The sequence below is a fragment of the Chelonoidis abingdonii genome, chromosome 2, assembly GCF_003597395.2.
Source record: "Chelonoidis abingdonii isolate Lonesome George chromosome 2, CheloAbing_2.0, whole genome shotgun sequence".
Classification (NCBI taxonomy): Eukaryota; Metazoa; Chordata; order Testudines; family Testudinidae; genus Chelonoidis; species Chelonoidis abingdonii.
Window position 1 is genome coordinate 100277743 of NC_133770.1, and position 26702 is coordinate 100304444.

The 26702-nt window shown below is 40.4% G+C and overlaps 1 protein-coding gene across 1 annotated transcript in view; it reads left to right on the top strand.

Moving 5' to 3' along the window:
• Nucleotides 1-26702, top strand: part of HECW1 (HECT, C2 and WW domain containing E3 ubiquitin protein ligase 1) — a 395944-nt gene that overhangs the window by 320258 nt on the left and 48984 nt on the right. The window contains exons 17-23 of the mRNA XM_075062598.1: nt 6946-7048; nt 7336-7432; nt 14819-14902; nt 16077-16186; nt 18460-18580; nt 20187-20300; nt 23059-23211. Coding sequence (XP_074918699.1) covers nt 6946-7048; nt 7336-7432; nt 14819-14902; nt 16077-16186; nt 18460-18580; nt 20187-20300; nt 23059-23211 — 782 coding nt within the window. The remainder of the gene's footprint in view (nt 1-6945; nt 7049-7335; nt 7433-14818; nt 14903-16076; nt 16187-18459; nt 18581-20186; nt 20301-23058; nt 23212-26702) is intronic.

The window sequence follows — 26702 nt, forward strand, 5'->3', positions numbered from 1 at the left end:
AGGAGAGCCCTCTAAACAGCAGGAGAGAAGCAAACTGGAGATTTTAAAAATCTGTCAGCATCAATTAAATAAATCAACTGTTACTCATCCTCCTCCTCAACTTAATGAAGGGCAATTGTGGTCTTTGTACTGAGAGTAAAGGATAGGGATATAATTAATGCCAGTCAGCATGGCTTTATGGAAAATAGGTCTTGTCAAACAGTTCTGATTTCATTCTTTGATGTGATTAGACCAGGGGCAGCTCCAGACCCCAGCACGCCAAGCGCATGCTTGGGACGGCATGCCGTGGGTGGTGCTCTGCTGGTCGCCGGGAGAGTGGCAGGCAGGCAGCCTTCGGTGGCATGCCTCTGGAGGGTCCGCTGGTCCCATGGCTTCAGTGGAGCCACAGGACAAGCGGACGGTCCGCAGGCGCACCTGCGGGAGGTCCACTGAAGCCGCGGGACCAGCGAACTCTCCACAGGCACGCCTGCAGGAGGTCCACCGGAGCCGCAGGACCGGCTACCGGCAGAGCGTCCCCCGCGGCATGTCGCCATGCTTGGGGCGGCGAAATGTCTAGATCCGCCCCTGGATTAGACATTTGATAGCAGTAACTACACAGAGGTAACGTACTTAGAATTTTGTAAGGCTTTTGACTTGGTACCACACAACAGTCTGATTAAAAAATTAGCGCTACACAATATCAACAAAGCACACATAACGTGGATTAAGAACTGGCTAAAAATGACAGATCTCAAAAAGTAGTTGTCCATGGGGAATCATCATTGAATGGGGGAAAGATGTTCTAATGGGGCTCCATGGGGATTAGTACTAGGCCCCTGGCTGTTCAACATTTTCATCAGGGATGTGGAAGTAAATATAAAATAACCGCTGATAAAATATGTGGATAACACAAAGATTGACGGAGTGGTATATAGTGATGAGGACTGAGTAGTCCTACAGAACAATCAGGATCACATAGCAAGCTGGGCCCATTCAAGCAAAATGCATTTTAATGCAGCCAAATGGAAAGTTATACATCTAGGAACAAGGAGTGCAGACTATACCTACAGAATGGGGGGGGGGGGGCTGTATCTAAAAAAAAGTGACTCTGAAAAAGAATTTAGAGGAGTAGTGAGTAGGAGTGGGGAGGTGATTTTACTTCTGTATTTGGCACTGCTGAGACAGATACTGGTGTACAGTTCAGATGTCCACATTTTTTAAAGGATTTTGAAAAACTAGAAATGGTGCAGAAAAGTGCCAGAAAAATTATTTGTGAGCTGGAGAAAATGCCTTGCAGTAAAAGGGTTAAAAGCAGTGTTTCTCAAACTGGGTTCACCGCTTGTGTAGGGAAAGTCTCTGATGGGCTGGACTGGTTTGTTTACCTGCCCCGTTTGCAGGTCCGGCTGATCACGGCTCTCACTGGCCACAGTTCACCGCTGCAGGCCAATGGGGGCTGCTGGAAGTGGCAGCTAGTAAGTCCCTCGGCCCGTGCTGCTTCCAGCAGCTCCCATTGGCCTGGAGCAGCAAACTGCAGCCAGTGGGAGCCACGATCGGTCAGACCTGTGGATGGGGCAGGTAAACAAACCGGCCCGGCCCGCCAGGGGCTTTCCCTACACAAGCGGCAACCCAGTTTGAGAAACACTGGTTAAAAGCCTGCAAGGTTCAGTATAGTTGCCCTTGAATCAAAACCTCATATTTTAGCATCTCAAATGTACTTCTAAGTTAAGGCTCTCTTATGAGATTGGAACATACAAATATGACTTCCCAATTAAAGTCAACTTTCTTCACCTTTATATGTAAATAGCATTCTCTGGAAAACCTAGAGATAATAATTATACAGCTTTTATTGATGGGTCACTATTGTTTCTAGGCTCTTCTATACAAAGTCGTACCACAACTGCCAACAGACAGACCTTTCCAAATGCACCTTCCTCCTTAATCTGTGCCTCATATTTCATATAAAAACATATTGTGGATATTCTGGAACACCTTCCTATTCCTATTCCACTCCACAAAATTGATTGACTTAAAAATTGCTCACTCATATTCCTGTTTTTCTGTTGCAATGAAGTATCTTCCTAAATTAAAGACCTTTGTAAAGGCTTTTGATGTCCATTTTTAAGCTTCTTGATCTTCAGTAGCATTATGTAGTTTATCCTGTAAAATTTCTATAATTTTAGGTGCAAGGGCATCCATTTGCCCCTTTCTGCAGAGCAAAAAGGTCAAGGCTAATCCCAGCTACCCTTTAAAAAACGTAATAGGCCAGATACTCAGCTAGTATAAATTGGTGGTGTTCTGTTGAAGTCAGCAGCTAAAGACTAGAGGACAGTCTATGCCTAGAATCCAGAAATCAAAACAGATCAGTAGCAATGGTGAAGTGTCACCATTCTCTCCAGGGCCGCCCAGAGGATTCCAGGGACCTGGGGTCTTCGGCGGCTGGGGGGCCCCCACATCGGCGGTAATTCAGTGGCAGGGGGTCCTTCCGCTCCGGGACCCGCCATCGAAGTGCCCAGAAGACGCACGGCGGGGGCCCCCACTGCCAAATTATCACCGAAGCGGGACTCACTGCCGAAGTGCAACGGGTCCTGCTTCGGCGCTAATTTGGCGGCGGGGGGTCCTTCCAGAAGACCGGGAGCAGAAGAAGCTCCGGGAGCCCGGGCCCCGTGACAGTTTTCTGGGGCCCCAGGAGCGAGTGAAGGACCCCGCTCCAGGGGCTCCTAAAAACTCTCATGGGGGTCCCTGCAGGGCCCGGGGTCTGGAGCAAATTGCCCCATTTCCCCCCCCCCCCACTGGGCAGCCCTGATTCTCTTCAGTTGGCTTCCCTTCTGGAATGACCGCTGTCATTATATGTTGACAGGGAATACTAGAGCTTATAAATTTACGTTAAAAACAACAGGTAGGAATTTGAGCCAAAACCAGTGGCCACCCATGGTGGAGAGGCACCAGAGGGAGTAGATGGATTTTGCATGCTCACCACCTCAAACAGCGATGGACACATGGCATAACTCAAATGAGCAGCAGATGTACATTTCTAGCGATGACTGCAATAAATCACAAATGCAGAGTCCAAAGAAGAAAGAAGAGAAGCTGCTATGGTGGATTTGGGTACTGAAGGAGTTCTCAGCTATCTGGTTGCAATCTACAAGGGGAAACGCATGACTGTTTAAGGTGTATAAATCTGTCAGATTGTCCAGCACTAGATGAGTCAGGAGGCAAATCATTAGCACTGTCATTTTTTAAAACACTGGAAAATAATCTGATAATCTGAGTTAATTGATTCAATTAGAAAGTCAGGACAGACAATACTATTATAATTAAATGATTAATTGGAGCTATTAATTGTCCTATATATGGCTAAAAACAGAAAGAGGGAGAATAGATAAAAGAGAAGAGGAAAGCTAATTAGATGATTTGGAATTTTCCTGCTACCTAGTCATAGCTACAGATCAAATGGGACCACTTGTGAGAGTAAAACTGCATAATGTGTAAGTGTAATGTCAAGGCCCAAACATGGCAAAGCCCAGCCATTGATGGCTAAGTGATAACAATGGGAGAAGAAGAAGAGTACAACTTACAAAATGGGATGATTTATTCTGTAAAGTTGCATGTGTGTCTGGTTGGTTAGTTCTGATTCTTAATTTTATTTGTCTTGTACTACTTGTTTTCTCTACAGTGTTTTGTTTCCTTTTAAGTCATTTTTTCCATTCTTCCCCACCCACACAGACATCCCCTTCATCTCTTTCTGGTTTGGGAAAATAGTATCAGGTACGTGGGCTGGAGCAAAGCAGTAGAAAGCTAATAGGAGGAAGTGAATTATGAGAGGGGATATCAAGACGAGGACTGGCTCAGTAAGGCTGTTACAGGCACAGGCTGGTGAGGAAAAGACATAGTGGTGAGGTGTGAGAGGGAGAAGGAGGCAAAGGGACTAAGAAGAGGAATTAGCACAGCATGGGCACAAAGGAGGGAAATTGTCCTATAAATGCATGAAAATAACCTTAACAAAACTTGTGAGCTCCTCAAGGTCTTGAGGAATGGGACAATGAAGGCAGAAATGGTACATTGCATCTCCCTCTGTCTTCAGAACAACTGTAGGGTTAGATAAAGTTGTTTATGATGAGAGGTGGCTTTCATACAGCCAAACTTTTCATTACCCCTATGCAGCTTTCCAAAATCATTGACCCAATAAATGTTTAAAATAGCAACAATCCACACAAGATTAGTTGTTGCTTAATTACATCCTAGATGATTTCCTGGAGAGCTAAGCAGTAAACTTGTCTTTAAAAACAAGATGAATTTTGCCAAGATTATCACACCAGTACATTAAACACTTTGGGCCTGATCCTCTTCTCGCTGACACTGGAGTAAATTGAGAGTAACTCCACTGAAATCAGTAGCATGGATCCATGTAAAACTGGTGTAAGTGAGATCAAAAGCAGGCAATTTCTTATGGTGGAAAAAAAATGTACATTATGCTGTAGCAGCAGTGTTGTGTTTTCAATTACAATACATTTAATTAGTGTATTGAGTTAGTGCCAAGGTTTTTTTCTCGTTTAACATGTGTATTGTCTAGTGCTCACTACCTATGTTTTATGTTACAAATAGGACTTGTTAGTCACATTTAGCTGTTCAGTTTTCATTTATAGCCACTCGGAAGACCTGATATTTGGCCGTAATACTGAAATCTGATTGGCATTGCCCAGAGCTTGGATTCAAAGCTAAGAATCTAAAATACTGGAATATGGGCAATTTCTTTCTGAAGTTATTGCGAAGCACTACAGTTTGTTGAATAAGAAATAAGCAACTGTCACCTCAGCATTTTGGGAATTGGTGTTTTCATGCATCTTTGGCCTGATTCTGATTTCTCTCACACTGATTTGTTATCAATGTAATTCCATTAGCTTTAGTTTAGAGTTGCTTTGGATTAACACATATGTAAATGAGAGAGAATTCAGGCTACATTCTATTTTTTTTCTTTTATTATTCTTTTTATGGCAAAGGTTTACACATTTGTTCAGGGAGTAAGCCCTATCTCCTCTAAGAAAATTGCACATTGCTGGCAGTATCTGTCAGCAATATGTCAATACTTATGCTATCTTCGCTATCTGAACACCTCCCCCAAATCTTAATGTATTTATCTTCACAATATCCCTGTGATGTACAGAAGTACTATTATTCCTATTTTACAGATGGGGAACTGAGAGGAACACTCAAAAATTGATCCAAATTAACTAACAATGTGAATTTAAAGTGGATTAGTTAAATTGCATTTAACCCCTATATTAGTACTTTAATTCAGAATTAAAGTAACCTTAATTTGGTTTACATTAGAAGTGAATTAAAATAAGCCAAATTAAGACCACTTTAATTCTGAATAAGGGTGTTCATACAGGGCTTTAGTGCAGTTTAAATTCACACCTTTAATTAATTTGAATTAATTTTCGTGAGTGTCCTTGTGTAGACAAACCCTAAGAACTAGATTTACAAAGTTCACATAGATGTCTAATGGGATTTACAAAAAAACCTAAGCAGATTAGGCACCTCACTCCCATTGAAGTCCATGGGAGTTCAGTGGCTAACTTGTCTAGGTGCTTTCTTTTAAATCCCACTAGGCATCTATCTGCATCTTTAGAAACCGAAATACCTTTGTATACTTGGCCATAGGTGATTTGCCCAAGGTCACACAGGAAATCTGTGTCAGAACAGGGAATGGCTCCTCCTCCCCTCACACCTTTCAAACTGGTGTTGGAAACTGTTTGGCTGCCAGTATGGACAAACCAAAACCATTTTCAACACCACTGCAGAAAATATGATTGAAATTATGTGAAATATGTCCTGAGTCATGCTTTTGATAGCAGTGTTTGTTATCAGCTTGTCATGCAGGCAGCTTTTTTCAACAGTTGGAAAAAATCCAGGGCAAAGCATAGCTGACAATCACTGTCAACAGTGGGTCATTTTCCTGATGTAGACAAGGCCCAAACCAGGGACAGTGCTGGACGCGTACTGCTTCTGTTTATCCACACTTTGGATAAACAGAAGCAGTGCATACGCATGCCTCTTACATATATTCATGCAAGTTACTCACATTCACTGCTGGGAGAATATTACCCCTTTCTGTTCTGATATATCTTTTCTTCATGTTTTTACAACAATAATTTCTACCCCAGTATGCCAAATGAATATTTTAGAACCAAATTAAAGAAAAGTGTCCTTAATTTTTTTACTCAAAAAATTGCACAAACACCTGTTTTTACAGGTATGTGGTATTTGCATATGCAAATTTAATAACTGAATGCAAAGGCCTGCTCTTAAAAATTTGACTTGCATAGCGAGGTTAATGAGGGATGTGACTTTTTACTAATACTGTTATGCCTACAAAAGATGCAGTTATACTGATATAAGGCATTTTATGAGGCACCAGTATAAGGCACGTGTAGTTTATATTGCTTTGTCGGACTGGAATAAGTTATATACCTCTATGAGCATATATTTACCAGTATAACTGCATCGACACTGGGGAAGGGAGGCATTGCTGCTCTAACTATGCGGGCATAGCTAAAGAGGCAAATTTGTATAGTATAGACAAGAACATAGTGTGCATCCATCTGCAAACCCAGAATTATATGCCTCTTTGAAGCTGAACAAAAACTTGACCATCAGAGTGCAAAGCCATTCCTTTTTCATGAAAACTTGTGCCTAAATTATTTCTATGGTACTAATATGCATGTTGTTGATTCCATGTGTAATTTCTCTAGACTGGGACTATGCAGCGTATATCACAGCTTTAGAATATGATGTTGAAAACTCTATCCCATAACAGTAAAAAAATAAAAAAAAATTCCCTAAACTGAATCTCATGTCTCTGGATTAAAGTCACAGAAGTAAAAAGACATAAGAAAAGTTTTTATTGATTAATATGTAGCTAAATGTCTAGTTATAACATTTCTTTCTTTCCTTCTTTCATTCTAGGCATCGGAAGTCTCCCGGAACAGAGGCATTTCTCTGTTGACCAGACCAGGCAACAGTCTAGTAACAGCTATTCGAAACCAACACCATGAGTCATTACCTCTGGGTAAGTAGGGCCTCCTATTCTTTCTTTCTAGTGGGACACCTCGGGAACTGGTTTAGGACCATTCAACTATCATATCCCTTATCTAGCTCTCTACCAACTCTTCCTTAATGAGGAGCCAGGGAATATTATATTGATGGTGATCACAGTATATTACTGTGTGCTTTATTCTGTATGCTGTATTATCACAATTTGACAAGTAATTTTCAGTAGCACAGTTGTCATCATCTCCAAAAGTGTCACTTGCTGCTAGAGTAAAGAAAAGCCTCTTTGGTCTTTATCTATTCCAGCTTACAATGACAAGATTGTTGCATTTCTGCGTCAACCAAACATTTTTGAGATGCTGCAGGAGCGTCAGCCAAGCTTGGCCAGGAACCATGCACTCAGGTATTGATCTGTTCCAAGTTACTATGAACAGTCTCTTTAATCCTGTCCCCTGCTGGCTTTGGAGCCAGCTGATAGGGTGTTCCATAGGGCCAGGAAAGAAAGAAATCCTCTCCCTCCAGACCACAGGGTGGTCGTTATACCACTTCATGGCCATTGCTGCAGCCAGGAAGTAGCAATTCATGATGCTGATGCTTCTACACCACATGCTCTGTAAGGGCACTGGCTGTACATCTCTACAGCAATGGATACACTGGCCTCACTCCCACTTCTCCTCTGGCCTTACCTGGCCCTACCATTCAAACTCTGCTACAGGGATATCCAAGGAGCTATCTTTGCATGGGCTTCTCATATTCAATTCTAACCAACAGCAGAGGAGAAGGGGGGGAGCAGGATTGACCCCATAATGCTTATAAAATCAACTGTCAAATAACTTTATCTTTTGTCATTCACATTAGTATATAGCAATGAGAACAAAAGGTCAGTGAGGAAGTTGGTGGGACCTAGGCTCCAAAGTCACTTAGGTGCTTTGAAAATTTCACCTTTTCTGTGCACAGTATAAATGTGTAGACCCAGGTCCTTTGCTATGGATGAGGAGTGTACAGTTCAGCTCAGCATTGCCCCACTCTTGAATGCGCTGCTATGATGGTCCCCATCATAAAGTACCAACATATCAGATAGCAACTGCCAGTGCCCCCCAGGAGCCCTGAACAGTACCCGGGGATCAGTGGGACACAGGGCAGTCCAGCCACTCCCTCTTTGCATGAATCACATCTCCAAAGTCAGTATGAGATCCTCTAAGGGTATGTGTAGACTGCAATTAAAAACCCATGGCTGGCCCATGCCAGTTGATTTGGGCTTCCAGGGCTCAGGCTGTGGGGCTGTTTCACTGCAGTGTAGACTTCTTGTCTTGGGCTGCAGCTTGAGGTCTGGGATCCTCCGATCTCACAGGGTCCTAGAGCCTGTAGGAGTCCCCAGCCCTGAGGAGAACCTGTTACCTCAAACAATGGATTTTGGGATATCCCTATAATAATCTGCCTATCAGCCTCATAGTCTGTTCTTCACAAGGTATGAATTTCTGGGGTTGTTAAGGAAACACCGAAGGACACAAATATAACCTTCCAATAGCATGATTGACACAGGCAGTATATCGTCCAAAACAAAGTACCTTATTATTAAAGTAACTAAAAATCCCTAATACAATGTAATCTAAAAATTCTAAATAAGACACAGTCCCTACGGCAAATTAAGAGAACATTCAAAACACAATAGCATACAGTTTAAATGATTCTAAGAGAAGCGTTTTGCTACAGATGGCCAGTTTGTAACAAATCTTTGAACACAGGTTTTAAATTATACTTTTAAGTTTTACATAATTAAAATACAATTAAAACACACACATTTCAAGCATACATATATTAAATACTATGCTAGACTACACAACACTAAAAATTATATTTAAAAACTGGCAGGCTTACTTTATAAATTCTTTGGTATCGTTCTTTAGTCACTATTGCTGCTCAGCTCTGCTTCTCTGCTACTGTTGCAGTTTATTCTCAGTCAACTCCTGTGATGGGTTGTCACCCCCGGGGTGCAGTCTGGAAGCCGTGGGAACCTCTGTGGGTTCTAACTAAGCAGCTGGGTGGGCTTCTTTCACACTGCTTTGTTGGAGATTCAGCCTCACCAGACCCTGTTATCACCCAACACGACAGCAGGTGGTGCCACACGCCCAACTGAGTTACCTGAGTGCTTTACCTAAGCCACTCAAGGACATACAGCCAATTTCCCAGCTCCCCTACTTTGCACCTCTGCTGGAATATAAACCCAGAATTATACCATCTTACACTGCTCAGAGATCTGTACAATGTAAGCTCATTAATATAGTTTGCCTTCCCCTCAATGTGGGAAAGATATGCACAACAAGCTTGTGTTAACCAAGCTGAGATTTTGCCCCTGACACTTCGCTCAAAATACACTGGTTAAGATAAAGCATAAAACAACTTTATTAACTACAGAAAGATAGATTTTAAGTGATTATAAGTGATAGCAAACAGATCAAAGCAGATTACCTATCAAATAAACAAAAACACAAACTACCCTTAATATACTAATTAGGATTTGAATTAGCAATTTCTCACCTTGACTGATGATACAAGCAGTCCACCAAGTTTCCATACACAGGCTAGAAATCCTTTTAGCCTGGGACTAGCACTTCCTCCAGTTCAGTCTTTGTTCCTCAGGTGTTTCCAGGAGTTCTCTTGGGTGGGGAGAGAGGCCCTGAGATGATGTCACTCCCCGCCTACTAGTGCTTTTCCATATGTTGGGAGCCCTTTGTTCCAAACTCAGTTCCCAGTCCAGTTTGTGGAAAAATACAGGTACCAAAATGGAGTTCAGTGTTATGTGGTCTGGTCACATGCCCTTGCTGAAACATTCCCAGGAAGGCACACCAGGTGGGGGATAAGCTTCTCCTAAGACCTATTGTTTCTCCTAATGGCCCATTCCCCTGAATAGGCCCTTCACAACCAACTGTCTAGACTGGAAGCATTTTGCCTAGTAGGTGTCACTCAGATGTAACTACATTTGAAATACACATATATTGTCAATATTCATAACTTCAGATACAAAAATGATACATGCACACAAATAGGGTAATCACATTAAGCAAATCATAACTTTTCCAATGTCACTTCACAAGACATATCTTGTACCAGGTACATCATAATTATGTTTTAATCGTATCACAATCATACAACTATGAAGAATCTGAGGTGCAGTGTCACAGCTCCCTTCCTCTGTTCACAGCTCACTCCCAGCAGCTTCTCTGTCATTTGTGCGTTACTTATTTTGTTTTAATGTTGCTGATATTGTGGCTGCTGCTGAAGCTGGTGTCTTTGCTGCTGTAAGTGCTTTTATTCATCAGAGCTCTCCTCAGAACTCTAAGCTGTCTTCCAGTAGCTCTTCTTCTTGATTTCCAATCTCTTCATCCAGCTTCTCCAGATTACAGCCTTCCTCGCCAGTTCCTGACTAACTGCCTGCCAGTACAGCTTTTTTTGTATTGTTCTAACACACATTATCTCATCTTCAGCTACCAGAACTGGCCCAAGTTAGTTCAGGCTGGGTCTTCTTGACCTTTCTCCTATCTCTTTCATTCTGCACATGTTCACTGTTGCTGTTTCCATCAGAGTTATGATTCTGCTGACCTCCTCACCTCTTGTCTCTTTGCCAGGGTGCCAACTTAGCTCTCCTTGGCTCTCTGCCAATTAACTGAACTTTCACCCTGTCTCAATATTGAGCATGCTCAGGGTCTGCAGCATTCATCTTAGAGTGGAGTGACCCCTTCTTATTCAGGACAGAGATCAGGTGGACAAAGTGAAGGCTGGAGAAATTCTGAGGTAACAAACCTTCCATGGACAGTTATTCTCGATGTAGAACCATAATCCACCAACTGTGAAGTGCCGAGGAAGATCTTGGCCATATACTATGTCTGCACACCAAAAGATACATTTACCATCTAAGAATGAACTTAAATGAGCTGAAGAATGGGCAGCACCAAAAGGCATTTAGTGCCTCTTTGCTTCAGTCTTTACAAAAAGAGTTAATTTTTTTTGCCAGATACTCAACACAATTAATATTAACAACAAGGGAGAAAGAAACAAGCCATGATAGGAAAGAACAGTTAAAAGAATATTTAGATAAGTTAAATGTATTCAAGCCAGCAGGGCTGGATGAAGTTTCCTCTAGGGTTCTTAAGGAAGTAACTGAAGTAATCTTGGAATCATTAGCAATTGTCTTTGGGAACTCATGGAGAATGGGGTTAAACCTGCATGGGGGCATGAAGAGGGGAAGCACAGTTGTGCATGGGGAGCCATAATTTGTACTTTAACAATCATTGGATATATTTGTAATTTTGTGGGTGCTTTATTCATTAAAAACACAAAACAACTGCAAAACTTTTTCATGTTCATACTTATTCATGTTTCATTCCTTGTGCTTCTCTAAAGAAACAGAAGATTGTTTTCTCTACCCTCTAATTCCCTTCTTCTCCTTGATCTCTTTTTATAGTTCACCTTTTGGCCTCCTTGTTTCATGTTCTACATTTCAGATATGTTTTCTTTAGAAGAAGAGTCAAATCCTTGTTAACAGGATGTAAAAAATGAAGAGGTGCCTGAGTTATGGTGGTCACCACTGAAGAGTCAGCATTTGCTAATGGAGTCCATACAGTTAGTTATTTTCCACAGGTACCTAAGTATAGGGAAGAACTGTGGTATCTCTGGGCACACACTGACAAACCGATAGCCACTATATCTGTACCTCAATGGCAAAAATTCTATAAATCAGATATCTCTGCTTACAATTACCATCTTATTCTTCAGAGATCTTGAGTGAAATCCTGGCTCCATTGAAGACAATGCAAAATTCTCATTGACTTCAATGGCACCAGAATTTCACCCTTAACTCTAACAGTAGTGCCATGGCTAGAGAAGCCCTATATTTTACAGAAACATAGGAACATTATTTACATTATTTACATTGCACTTCCGTCTTCACTTCTTTTCTCTGAGAACTTAATGTGTTTAAAATTCTTTCCAAAGTCATTAAACCATTTGATGCCATCAAGGTATTTCACCTATTCCTTTCATCTTATATGAAAGGAGTGAAATGAAAAAGAAAAAAGAAACAGAATGATCATCTTCTGGAGCTAGATCCTCATTTGATGTAAATCAGCTTCTATCCATTGGCTTTTATGAAGTGATGCCAATTTATACTAGTTGAGGATCTGGCCCAAGGATTCAATAAATGCAACACTGTAACCAGTGTAACAAAACAGAGAACCTCCACATTTTCCCAGTGAGATTTCTCTCTGAGAGTTTTGCTGGCCTTGCTGACTGATCATTTACCTATGAACATCAGACAAAGAGTTCTTTGGGTGTAAAGGATTAGAGCTGCCTCCAGGAAGAATGTAATGCTAATAGACTGAGAGAGAGAATGAAAAATGCCTCCACTAATTAAGATGTACATTTTTGTAATTGAGAATTTTTATCATCGCCATCAAATTATTCTAGACTTTTTTCACTTTTGTAATTTGAGTTCTTATCCCTTAGAGAACAGGAAATGCTTTTATCCCTTTTTCAGCAGAGAACAAAATTGACTAATGATGGGGACTAGACAGCTTTACGGATATGTAAAGAGATTTGTAACAGGATATTGAGCCTTTCACCTCTAGGTCACTGCGTTTGTTTCCACCTTAGGTCAGTAGTGACTCAAAGCTACTATCAGATGGCTGTTCATCAACTTTTGTGGAATAGGCTTGGTGATCTTAGACAAGTTCCCACCAGACAAGTGTCCATTTCATACAGAGCTTGATCCTGCAAGGCACCTAGCATTCTGGCCCCAATGTAGCAAAGCATTCAACACATGTTGAGCTGTAGGCACGAGTAGTCCCATTTGACTTAATATTGGAATGAATGATGTCCCACTGGACCACTCACATGCTTAAAGATTGCTTGATCAGTGACAGAATGCTTTGCATATTGCAGGATTGAGCTCCAAACAACCACCCCTATTGGTACTAATTTACACCCAAGTTTGTATTCCCAGCAGAAACCCTGGGGATTAAATGGTCATGGAGAATGATTTATTCTTAATCTCCTTGAAATAGTCCTTTTATATTTGCATTGAGGCATAAGAACATAAGAATGGCCATACTGGGTCAAACCAAAGGTCCATCTAGCCCAGTATCCTGTCTTCCAACAGTGACCAATGCCAGGTGCCCCAGAAGGATTGAGCAGAACAGATAATCATCAAGTGATCCATCCCCTATCACCGATTCCCAGCTTCTGTCAAATAGGCTAGGGGCACCATCCATGCCCATCCTGTAATTTATCTAGTTCTTTTTTTAACCCTGTTATAGTCTTGGCTTTTACAACGTCCTGTGGCAAGGAGTTCCACAGGTTGACTGGGCGTTGTGTGAAAAAATACTTCCTTTTGTTTGTTTTAGACCTGCTGCCTATCAATTTCATTTGGTGACCCCTAATTCTCTTGTTATGAGAAGGAGTAAATAACACTTTCTTATTTACATTCTCCACACCAGTCACGATTTTATAGACCTCTATCATGTCCTCCATTAGTCATCTCTTTTCCAAGCTGAAAAGTCCCAGTCTTATTAATCTCTCCTCATATGGCAGCTGTTCCATACACCTAATCATTTTTGTTGCCCTTTTCTGAACCTTTTCCAATTCCAATATATCTTTTTTGAGATGAAGCGACCACATTTGCACGTAGTATTCAAAATGTGGGCGTACTATGGATTTATATAGAGGCATTATGATATTTTCTGTCTTATTATCTATCCCTTTCTTAATGATTCCCAACATTCTGTTCACTTTTTTGACTGCCGTCGCACATTGACTGAATGTTTTCACAAAACTATCCACAATGATCTCTTTCTTGAATGGTAACAGCTAATTTAGATCCCCTCATTTTATATATGTAGTTCGGATTATATTTTCCAATGTGCATTAGTTTGCATTTATCAACATGGAATTTCATCCTCCATTTTGTTGCCCACTCATCCAGTTTTGAGAGATCCTTTTGTAGTTCTTCACATTCTGCCTGGGACTTAACTATCTTGAGTAGTTTTGTATCATCTGCAAATTTTGCCACCTCACTATTTACCCCTTTTTCCAGAGACACACTGGTAGGCCTGTTTGTTGGTGTTTACAATACTGCTGCCATGCTCATTAGGTCTGATTCTGATCTTACATGCAGCAGTTTTACACTGACTGACTTCCATAGAATTATTCTTTACTGATAACAGTGTCAGTAAGATCATAGCCAGGCTCATTTGGTTTCTAGATAGGACTTCAGTCCCCAAGACTGTCTATCAAGCAACTTTAATGAACAGGAAATTCATAGGTAGCAATTATTTTAATTTTAAAATAAATAATTGTCCTACAAGTTTTATCATAGAAATTGGAAAGGCATGAATGAGGCCAACCTGGGACTGAAACATGTAAAGTATAGGGCATTACATGCAACTCTGTTAAGAAAATGTTGTATATTAGGTATAGCCTCCAAAGAGGCAAACTTTCATCTGTCAGTGATGTCAACTGCAGTGTTACACATAAGCTCCAGGGATAGGGAAATCATCTTGCTCTCTAAAATGTGACTCCTGCTTTGGGGACAGACTGCTGGTATGATTTAAAGAATGTTGTTTTATAGGTTTGGTTGTTCAGACTCGAAAGGCAATAGGGATTTTTATTTGCTATCTTTGTGAGAAGAGCAAAAAGGAATTAAAGAAGCAGCGAGGAAAAAATAATCCATCCCTATCTTATGGTTTGGCAATGAATGATGAGATTTCTTTTCCCCTTTTTGTCATTAATTTTCCAGGGAGAAGATCCATTACATTCGGACAGAGGGTACACACGGGCTTGAAAAGTTGTCCTGTGATGCAGATTTAGTCATTCTACTGAGGTAATCAATTTGAACAAAAACAGAACTTTGTCACTCATGGTACGCAAGAAGCTGGTTAGCTGTCTCCACTCTATGTTTTTTGACATATTTTAGGTGATAGACAGAATTTGTTAAATCTAGGCTGATCTCTGCTAGGGCCCTATCATGATTACACAGGGATTCATTTGTCCTGATAGCCAGTTGGTTTTCATAATAATTCAACCACAATATATGTCTCAAATCATACTTTCCAGAAACTAGTCCCCACTGGCACAATGAACTTTACCCTTCGATTGTACTGAACGGTAAGGTTTGGGCTTTAAGGATCAGATTAGAAATGACATTTTAAATTTTTCTGTGGTATTTTGAAATGCAGAAATGTGGTTCACACCTCTCTGAATAACAATCAGATGCAAATTATAGGAATGTCAGTTATGCCACTGGCCGTGCTATCCAGGAGGCTATCTCACATAAAGGAAGAGCTGAGCTACAGTGGAGTGAATAACCATTACTATTTATTGGCGGCAACACCTTACTAATGTAGGCAGGGTCTTCTCATCTTTTGGAGCTCCAATGAAATTAGTGCTTTAGAACCTAGGATAATTTGATTTATGTGGCTCAACACAATGAAGGATTACATTTCTCCGTTGCCTTGTGTTTACACTAAAATACATGCCACCCAAGTTGATTTTGATTGGAGTTACACAGCTCACTCTATCTAATGCAAGAAGTATACAACTTGCTCCAACTGCCTGTACCTTGATGCAGATGGTCAGAGAATCATGCAGTGACTTTAGCAAAATATATGACCAAGACAAATCATAGTCAAAAGAGAAACAATTTGTGTAACATTATGTATCCCCTGTTCTTGCTTTTGACCACTGGATGTTGCTGCTTTTACCATTGCCTCAAACCTTGGCTCATCCATCCAATCTGGCACTGTCTTGGCATGAAAATGCCTAATGGAACTCACTTTGTTATGGTAAATTGAAGTTTTTGCTTCTTGAGACCATGCCTGGTTGGGAAGATCACTGTTTTATGCATTTGTTGGTACTGATTATTATGTTGTAAGTCATGATCAAATGAAGGCTGCCCAAACTGATCGTTATAACAGAATTCTGCTGTACTGAATTCTTGTGCTTCTTCCTGTGTAATGAGCGTAAACAGGGCCTGTCTCTATCGTTTTTCCTTGCAGCCTCTTTGAAGAGGATATTATGTCCTACATACCCTTGCAGGCTGCCTTCCACCCTGGCTACAGCTTCTCTCCTCGCTGTTCTCCCTGCTCCTCACCTCAGAACTCTCCAGGTAAATGGAGGGGAAACAACACGAGCTCTTGTGTTTGTTGTGCTTCTCCATCTGATAATCATAGAGGGGTGGGTCTCAGCTAGTATAAATTTTTGTATCTCATTGACCTCAAAGGAGTTGTGACAGTTTATACCAGTTGAGAATTGACCCCAGACAATTTTTCTGCTGGAGTGTTTGGTTAATACACAGAATGCTGTCACTTTCATTTGTCTCATGGGACACTGATGCTGGCAGCATGGTGGGAATCAGAGATTGTCCAAGGAGAAGAAAATATGGTCCCAGCTTCCAAATGGTTAGGGGAGATTAGACTGAGAAGGAGATTCTGTGTTCTGAGTCTAATCTATTGACATGTAAGTACATTCTTGAATATGGATATTAGATGGGAGAAGCAAAGTCCAAATCACATATGTATGATAAAGCTTTCAGAACTCCAGTAAACAACTGTAGGCCAAACTTAATATCCAGCCAGACACTGTTTCCAAGACTGCTCCTTCTCCCAAGATTCACAGATTTTAAGGCCAGGAAGGACCATTAGATCATCTATTCTAGTCCGACCTCCTGCATGTCACAGGCTAGATAATTTCACCCAGTTACCCTGTATTGAGCCCCATAACTTATGTTTGACTAAAGCATGTATTCCAGAAAGGTATCCATTTGTAGAAGATTGTTTCCAAGTGCTGTGTATCTCTGAAATATTGTCTGTGCCAAGGAAATTGAGCACCAAGTGGCTCCCTTTAGCTAAAACACCCAACCCTAACTCAGAAGGATACTGAATTTGTCTGCATGTCCACCATGCAACTGGTTTCATGGTCATTTTGAGTAACATCCCAGGAATATGATCTTAAATGAGTGTAGGCTGTTTTCAAAACCACCTGAGCTATTTTGACATCTGGCTCCTATTAAAGTTAATGAGAATTGGGTGCCAAATGCCCTGATGACTTCGCAAATACCAGTCTTAATATTTTTGTGGAAAGACACTGACGTCTTTTCTACACAGGGGAGATCTTTGAAAAAATTCCTATTGTTACCACTGGATTCGCTGATTTCAAGTAGGAATAAACTTCAGTGCAAATTGTGGGTTTTAATGTCCTCAGCAGGGATTTGCACCTGTACTTACTACTGATCTAATGGGGCAGATCTCCAGTTTGCATGAGATTTAAACATTTGACCAATATCCTCACTCATTGGTGTGTTGAGAGACATGCAGTGGCTTTTAACGTTTTTTGTGGAAAGATGGTAATATGACAAATAAGATTGATTTGAGTGAATGTACTATTTGTTCATCTGTACTACTGGTTGCATCAACCCAAAATAACCAGTAATTACTTCTCTTGTGTGATGTAAAAAATATTCTGACAGAACAAGAGAAGCTTCACCAGGGATTCTCCTTGAATCCTATATAAATGTGCCTTTCTGTTTTATCATCTGAGTCAAATAATAATGTCCTTCTGTTGCTACAAATGAGTCTTCACAGATACTTTGTGCTTCAACTAAATGTAAACTTGTTTCCTTCTTCTGGAGCCTTTTCTGCCAAATCTTTCATAAAAGGACTTGTTTTCATTGTCTCCTCTAAAAAGATAGGGAAATGAGATTTCATGGATCCCATCCTCTAATACTGATTGCTATGATGCTCATTTACACAACAGAACTAATTGGCTGCTTTCAGAATTCAGACTTCAAAACAAAACAGGTCCCAAATTGTTGAAAATCTACTGTTAATGTTAAAATGTAAGACTTCTTGCTCACAGAAATCCTCTCTTGTGCCACAAAGGTTTTTGTGTTTATAGCTGAATGTCTTTAATATACAGAAGGCATTTAACCCAGAAAACCCCAATTCCCAGCCATGTCTGGGCCCCCTAGAAGTGCTGAAGTGCTGCTTTGGATTCAAAGGTTTAATCCTGCCAGATAATGAGATCTCCTGGAAGAGGGTGAGGAGAGAGATTTTCAAGAGTATATCGACACCTAACTCCCATTGATTTTCCATTCCAGTCAATGAGAATTGAAGGCTTGGGAAGCATAAAGGGACCACAGCCATCATCTTGGTCAGATGATGCAGCTGTCAGAAGTGTTGGGAACCACAGAATTATAGTAACTGATGGCTGCATTAATGACAAATAAAACATGAAAATAATGAGCACTCAGAAATTCTACATGTACCAATAAAAGTTCACATAATATTTTCTCGCAAGTTGTAACTGAAAATACCAGGTGTATGAATAAGACCCTCTTTAAAAGATTTTTAAACTCTATGACTTTTCTCTTTTCCCTTCTAGGATTACAGCGAGCTAGTGCAAGAGCGCCTTCTCCATATAGGAGAGACTTTGAAGCCAAGTTACGCAATTTCTATCGAAAACTTGAAGCCAAAGGATATGGGCAAGGTCCAGGTAAAATTAAGTGAGTATTATGTCAAATGATTAAAATAATTTAACATGATACATCTTAGTCTTGTCACTGTAGTAATGAATCAGGAGATTGATCGGATATATGTGAAGATACATCGTTATCGTGGGTCAGGAATGAAACATTAGATGATGTATCTATGTATTTTATCCAGGAAAAGTGTGTGTACACACACACATACAGAAACACATAAACAAGAAAATAGGCCAACAGGAGGGTTATATCTGGGGTGCTTTATTTCTCATGGATCTATTTGTTCCTACACTCCTCCTTTACCTATTTTAAGGAGATGTTGGATATTTCTAGCTATATCAGTAATGGTAGAGCAATAACATGCTAGACAAATATGAATGATATTGGTTCAATACACTATTACAGTTCTGAAGTAACTCCAAATCCTTTGGCTTTACTCTGAGTTGACATGTCAGTGTAACTCAGGATGAAAATTTGGCCCTGATTGTTGTAAACATTGTGGGCTTGAGTACCTACAGCTCCCATTGATTTGAACTGGCAGTGCAGGTGCTCAGCACTTCTGAAATTCAGGCCCTATCAATTGCTCTCTATTCCCCATTGCACCTAAATATTAGTTAGACTAGCTCTTTTTTCATTCTGTTAATACATTTTTGGGATCTGACCCTGTAATTCTCTGTCACTCCGTTGTGGAGTTCACATTCCAAACAGCCTGGTAGCTGACTTGCCTCTCTGCAGCATTTTCTGTGGATAGTTATAGTAATTGGCTAAAGCACTGTATGCTTCTAAGGTATTTCCTGGGCATCTGGTTGAATTCATGCATCAGGCTGGCTTCATACCAAACCACATGTGTTGTGGAAAAAGTATCTGAAAACCAGTCAATTTATTCTAGGCAAATGTCATCATCAAACTATTCTTGCACTGTCTGAGGAGCTCTAGCCATTGGTTATCCCCTTCAGAGTCCTGCCAAGGCAGACATGAAGAACATTCCAAAAGGACTAAGTGTCATTACATTTCAACTATATATGAAAAATAAGAACTTCTTGTATAAGGGGATATTTTTACAATGGGCCAAGCTCGTAAGTAATCTTTGAAACACTGCACTATTAATTAAAGATGTTTGGGAGAGTAAATGGGGCCATTTAGTGGATATAGGTAAGGACTGATTCTCCCCTTGCTTACACCAGTGTATCTTATGGAATAATGCCATGGAAGTCCACTGGTGTAAATCCAGTGTGAGATCAAAATCAACTCCAGGAAGTTAGAAAGGCCAGAGGCCCATCTGCAGCACTAATTTCTGTAGGAGATGCGATGGAAAGCCTTTGGGGTACAGCAAGATTTTGAATCTACTATCACTTAGAGGAGAAATCTACTTTTCAGTCATAGAGTAAATCTTAACTAAACAAATAAACAAGAACCAATAAAAGGCCAAAACCAGCCTTTTGCACAAGCAGGCATAACTCCATAGACTTCAATAGAATTCCATTGTTTTATTCCAGGGCTTAGTCTGGCCCTTTAATAGCATCTGTTTCTCTTTATGTATATTTGATAATAGCACCTCTCACTCCCCTTCTCAAGAGTTTCAGGCAGTGCTGATTAACAAGATCTTTATTACTATGTTCTTCTGCAGGTTAATTATACGGCGTGATCACTTGCTGGAAGGCACCTTCAATCAGGTGATGGCTTATTCACGCAAGGAGCTTCAGCGGAACAAACTCTATATCACGTTTGTTGGAGAGGAAGGGTAGGGAACTATTAAATATTGTGCATTGTGAGAGAGCCATTGCATTGCAAAGCAAGTATGGCATTGGGAAAAGGCTGAATCTCTCTTGTTGTGCATTAGGTTTTACTTGTTACCTTTGGGGAGGTGAACTGGTGTGTGTAAAATTAAAAACAACCCAAACCTTTGTACTACGTAGTACTTCTCCATGCTGAGCACTTCTACAGTTCCTGAGTTCTTCTAAAACATTAACTGATTAAGACTCACCATCCTGGTGCCATGGGTAGTGAGGCACTAGCCCAAGTAAATATCAGGTTGTTAATCCTCCTCTTCAACGAGCGATTTTCACTGCCTCTTTAAAATGAACCTTTGTTGCGGTTGAAAAAATGTTTTTCTCACTCACCCTAGCTGAAGTGAGAAGCATAAACACTATTAGAAGAGCCATTGTTACTGTCAGCCAGAAGCAGAAAGTACTGGAAATCTCTTGAGGCATCCTTTTTTTGTGAGACTTCCTGGCTGATCTTGCAAACCCAAGAAGTTCTGGTAATTCAGATGAGATTACAGTAAACAGCTGAGTTTTTGTTTTCTTATCCAACCAAACCTTGCAAACTCCTCAAATCAACAGTTATGCTCTACAAGAGGCTTCATCTGCAAATTTTAATTAAAGAAAGACATTTTGAATCTCTCCAGTGTTTCAAATAATGAAGGCTTGGAATCCTGTTTTAATTGTGTTGTGCATACAATCTCTTATTAGAAACACAGATTTAGGGACAAAAAGGGAGACACAGTTTCAGCTCCAAAGATGTTGGGGCAGCTGGCAAAGTACACAGCAATCGCTGCTGATTGAACTTGCTAAGGTAACAGATCAAGTAAAGAGTTCTGTAGAATTTGGTTCATCTGGAGATAAAATGAAAACAGAGTAAATCACCACCTAGAAAGAGGGGTACTTTTAGTGCTGTTGATATTATGGACTTTATTAACCCCTTAATTTGTGAACATCTATGGAGTCAGTGTCATCTAAAAGTTAGAGAAGTTCTGTTATAACAAGTTCTGTCCCTGACTCTGCCGTCACCTTATAGTGTGACCAAGGGTAAATCATTAACCTTTCCTTTGTCTCAGTTTACTCATCTGGAGAATGGTTCTAATATGCTAACAATGGCCCGTGCAATGAACTTGACTAGGTATTTTCCCCTAATTCCCAATAACTTCTACCATGTTTGGCATAGTATCCTGCAAATCATAAAAATCAAATTCATTTACATTTGAGGACAAAGATCCTGCTGGAGGCAACCTAATGTGGAAAGTGAGGAGGTGAGCAGATTTAATGGTGCAAAGTGCCCTCAATGACCCATGTTCCTGGCAATGTGGGGTACATAGGGAGAGCCAGCACAATACATAAATTGGGCAGTGCTGGCTGTGAAGGGAATGTATTGAATTAATGTATCTCCCAGAAGCCTTCAGTGCAGGGCTCCTATGAGGGATTTCAGAGAAGCAGGCAGGTTTAATTTATACCACCTTGCACCAGCCATAGTGAATCTAGCCCCATATATTTATATTAATTGAGCCAGATTTTTATCAGAAAAATAATTTGGTCCAATCTCCTTCACTTTCATGGCTTTAATCTGACTGCATACTTAAGAGTCAGAGCTGCACGGAGTTAAAGGGCCATATCAAAATGTAGCATTGAAAGTGGGCAAGACTGCCTTGTGCCTCCTTCCAACGTGAATGAGTCAGACATACAGCCACTTGCAATTATGCTACTCTAACTTCAGCCTTATTATAGAGTAGGCTGATCCAGCTGCAGAATTTTCCACCTCCTTTGAATTTATTAAATGTAAAAAGTAATGCCTTTCTCAGAAACCATTTTGGCATTAAGTGATTTATGGCTGCAAGTGGTTCTTTCTTATTACTGTGTTAAGGTTTATATTAAACTAACCATAAAAGCTGCCTAACCTTATTGCAGGACAATCTGTTTTTAATAAATCTATCTTGTTTGGGATTAATGCATTCGTGAAGCATTTTTTAAATAGTTGAGATAATTGAAAAAGTCTGATTTAAAAGGAGAAGAAAGAAAGAAAAAAGAAAGTGGCCCTTTAAAGAGAGAAGTCATAAATCCAGACAGCAAGGCTTAATTTAAATGTAAATGTCCCTCTCCAAGATACCAAATAAACTTGAAACCACCAGAAAACTAAAAAAGCACATGTTAACCAAATGAAAAATCACCATACCAGTTTACAGGAGAGAGAGTTGTGTGAGGAACCACAACCATGCATTGTAAGTAAGTACCCAAGGTTTGATATCTTGGGACTGGAATGTGCTTCAGATTGCATACTCAGGCAGGAAGTAAGAACCCTCTTTTACTCCCCTGTGTGAGTTACCCAGACCATGAATCTAGGTGTTCATAATTAAGCAGATAGACCCCTGCAGAACAAAGAAATGTGAGAAGTCTTGTCTCACTGCTGCCCAGCGGAGAGAAGGGATGCTGTGCAATTGCAAATTATTACTGCATGGAACAAAGGGGATATAGGAGAAAGCTATATTCAGGGATGTGTCTGTCGTGATACCTTGCAGGAATGCTACTTGGGGAATAATGCAGCTTATGCATCATGACTTGCTGAAGTCTCTTCCTAAAATTAAAACGTGGTCCTTGAAGAGGAGAATTAGCATCAGCAAACATGTTAGAAATTATTGTCTGAAAGTAAGACATTAGCCAGTGCAGATGCAAAGCATGAAATGCACGCAGCTAGAAATGAGACTCATTTTATCTGAATTTCCTTTCCAGCTTGGACTACAGTGGTCCTTCCCGAGAGTTCTTCTTCCTTCTGTCTCAGGAGCTCTTCAATCCTTACTATGGCCTGTTTGAGTATTCAGCCAATGACACTTACACTGTACAGATCAGCCCCATGTCTGCGTTTGTGGAAAACCACCTTGAATGGTAAGGACTGCTGTATAAGTGTTAAGCAGAATGAAACAGTCCAGTTGGATCCACATGATAAAGGGCACATGTGTTACAAATGCTGTCAGTTTACATCAGGTTCCATATAAATCCCATTCCTACTATTGTTGAGGGGGAGTGAGATTCTTTAGAAATGGGGCAAGAGAAGAAAGCAAGAAAGAGGGAATATCTGTGTGTAGATAAAATAATAGGGTCTGAAAGAGGAGGAGTTAACAGGCCTCTTACTGAAATGCACTATCTTATCACTGCATGCTCTGACACTAAGGCATTGTTTGTGCCCGTGTGTGAGTGCGCAAGATTTAGTAGAGTAAGAAGATTCAAGGAGCTTTCTTTTATCCTGCTATCCTTGCACTCCTGTGCAGAGGCCAGGTACAATTGCTGTTCTCCAAGTCACTTGAATGCAAGAACTCAGCAAGCCCAGAGAGGGCTGGGAGTGGCATGACTGTGGCTCTGCCCACCCATTGCCAGCTAGCCACCTGGCTTTGTGTCCGGACATTGAAGCCCCATATTGCTCCCCGTCAAAGAGTAATATTTGTGCTGTCTCTGTGCTCCAGGCAGCACTGTTCCTGCCTGTGGCACACCTTCAGGTGCTTCTGCTGGGATGAAATATCCCACATTGCCCCCTACTGCAGGCTGTGCCTGAACAGCACACTTTAGCCCTAAATAATGCTATAGCCTCTGAAATAGATCAGTTTTTGTCTGATGGAACCAGTAAGAATGGGCTTTCCTCACCTTCAGTGTATATGTTGAGAATCAGTTTGCTGATTCACATTTGTTTTTACTGTGTGCCTATGGATAGGATTCTGATCTTCTCAGTTTACTGTCTGCCTCTGCATCTCTCTATCTTTTGGGAGTTGTTTTCCTTTTGATAATTTCCGATGTAGTGCACTGAACTGAGGGCAGCTGATTCCGAGCTTTATTTGTTCCCTTTGAACAGAAGCACTTGTTGGGATTTCATCAAGTTAGCAAAACATTGACATATCAATTATTCCTATTGATGTTTTTCTTTATTGAGGGAATCTCAGTAACTCACATCAGAAGGAGTTTTTTTTAGTAGAGCATAATATATGCCTCATTCAAGTTGTGAGTTCCATATGTCCTTCTGTTCTTGTAAACACTTCCTCCATCCCATTAGCTTAGGGCAGGTAGTAGGAAGTCTCATACCAGTAAATTGTTCCATTTGGGATCTGGTATGTGGTTGCAGTGGATGGGTAATATATATATGCCTGGGATGCAGTAGTGGTGTCTGAAATAAATGTTTGGTACATCACCACTCTCATGAAGTTGAGTACCATGGGATCGATGACTTGTGATCTGTAATACATATATCAGAATGCCTTCCCACCATCATTCTCAATGAGTGTTCAATTCAGATACTGCAATGCTTCCTATGGCTGGCCTAGTTTCTGATGGCAGAAACACAAAGCCTTCCATCTGCTTTTTTAAGCATGGTTGATGAGCTCCAGAGTTCAGTGGCTGTAGCTATGAAATGGATGCATTTTGTTTTCTATGTACTGCACCTTTCCAACTTCTAAAAATTCTTCCTGTGAGAAGAGTTTAGCAGCCATTTTGTCCTCAAGTGTGATACAGTACAGCCTGTTGGACAGAAGACACACACTGTGCTCTCTCCTACTTTTCTTCTCTCTCACTTTGTTGTCCTCTTAATATAAAATGGAGTTAATGTAGACTGAAAGTACTTGGTTGCTCTTTGTGTATAGAAGATATATAATACAGAGACAGACATGTTCAGCCATCGTTGGCCAGAAGGATGAGTCAATCGTGCAAAGGGAGGGCCTTGTGAGTAGCGAAAGGAGTTGTAAACCAAAATATGGGAGGTTTGCAAGAGCCAAGGAAAAAATATGCAATAGGATGGCTGTTGAGTAACAGCGCTTGAACCTTTATGGATATAATTAGCTTAGGCCAAAATCTCATAATCAGCCTGATCAGTTTCACAGCTGGCTTTTAGTATATAGATACATTTTCTCTTGCTATGCATACTGATTAATAGATTGCTATTAATATAAAGACAATATTTTACCTCAGACATACACATGCAACGCTAGCTGACAATACTGGTAGTTCTATGCATCCATCAGAGGCAGAATTTGGACCCAGCATTTTAAAGTCCAAAGAATGGAATTAATCCATTAAGGGTATATAGACTCATATATCTGAGGATAGGTTATAAACCTGCCTGTGGTTGTTTGTGTGTGAGGAGTGGGACTTTTTTTAAAGCTCTCAGCATTGTCCTAATTCGATTCCCATTGAAATCAATGGTAAAACTCTTCTTATTCAAATTTATCTATCTTAGGGTTTCTTATGCCCTCCCCCCTTACCATAGTATCTTAGCACCAGGGACAATAATATTCCTCTTGCTCCCAGATTTGTTGTGAGATACCTAACATACTGATATATGTAAAGTGGTTTGAGAGCCTCAGATTTAACTCGCTGGATTTTAAACTTTAAAGTTTGAGGTCAGTCACAAAAATTACACAATCACAGATTGTTTCAGGTTTGGGGTTTCCTTGAGCCTTGTACCTTATTTATGGCAGACTTTCAGTAATGCAAACAGCTTATCATTCACATGGAATCTGTCCTTGGGCTCCTTTTTCTTTTAGGAAGTATTGCAAGTCCCATCAAGAGGGACATAGTGCATAAGGCATCTTTAGCAACAGCTGTTGGAATTTTCTCTTGCAGTATGAATGCTGATGAGTTTGGGATAAAACATACATAAGAAAATATTAACTGTTATCCAGACTGGGGGAATTGAGAAATCCATATTTTCTCTCCTAGCCAAAAAATTTTAGTTTTCCCCCCAGTAATGACTTATTTCATGCCTTGTTCCTTTTGCAAACAACATTCCAAATCCAGAGTGAGCACATGAAAGAACAGAGTAGTCATGTGTATGCCAAGTGAAAATTGAGACATAGACTGGAAAATATTTCTCATTTATGGAGAAACTGAGATTTAACATTTTTCCTACAAGCTTCCACTGAATAAGACTTTTTTCCAGGTCTCATGTAAATGTTGTATGCACAAAACTGAGAGATATCACGCATACTTATGTTTAGAAATTACAGTAATGGAAAGAAAAGATATCTGAAAGGAATCTAATTAAATCTGTCTCTAAAGTAAAGAAGTGTAATGGGAAAATGTTGGCTGTATGTAGTAGATTATACCTTGGATCCATAACCATATTGATTCTTCTTTATCCATGCAGTAGTAAGTCATTATATCTTATCTAGTCAGCCTGTCTAGCTACCTGTCTGAATATTTATAAAGCAACCAGTCATGATGGTATTTAGGCAATATATAACAGCTGCGCTTGTACAGGCTTCAGAAGGTGAAGGCTTTCCCTGTCTGCTGAAAATAACATGAGACACTTGCTGAAGAAGTCCCTCTTTCCCCAAATAAATTAACCAAGTCCAGTGGCATGTGACCGTAAGAACAGCCATACTGGGTCAGACCAA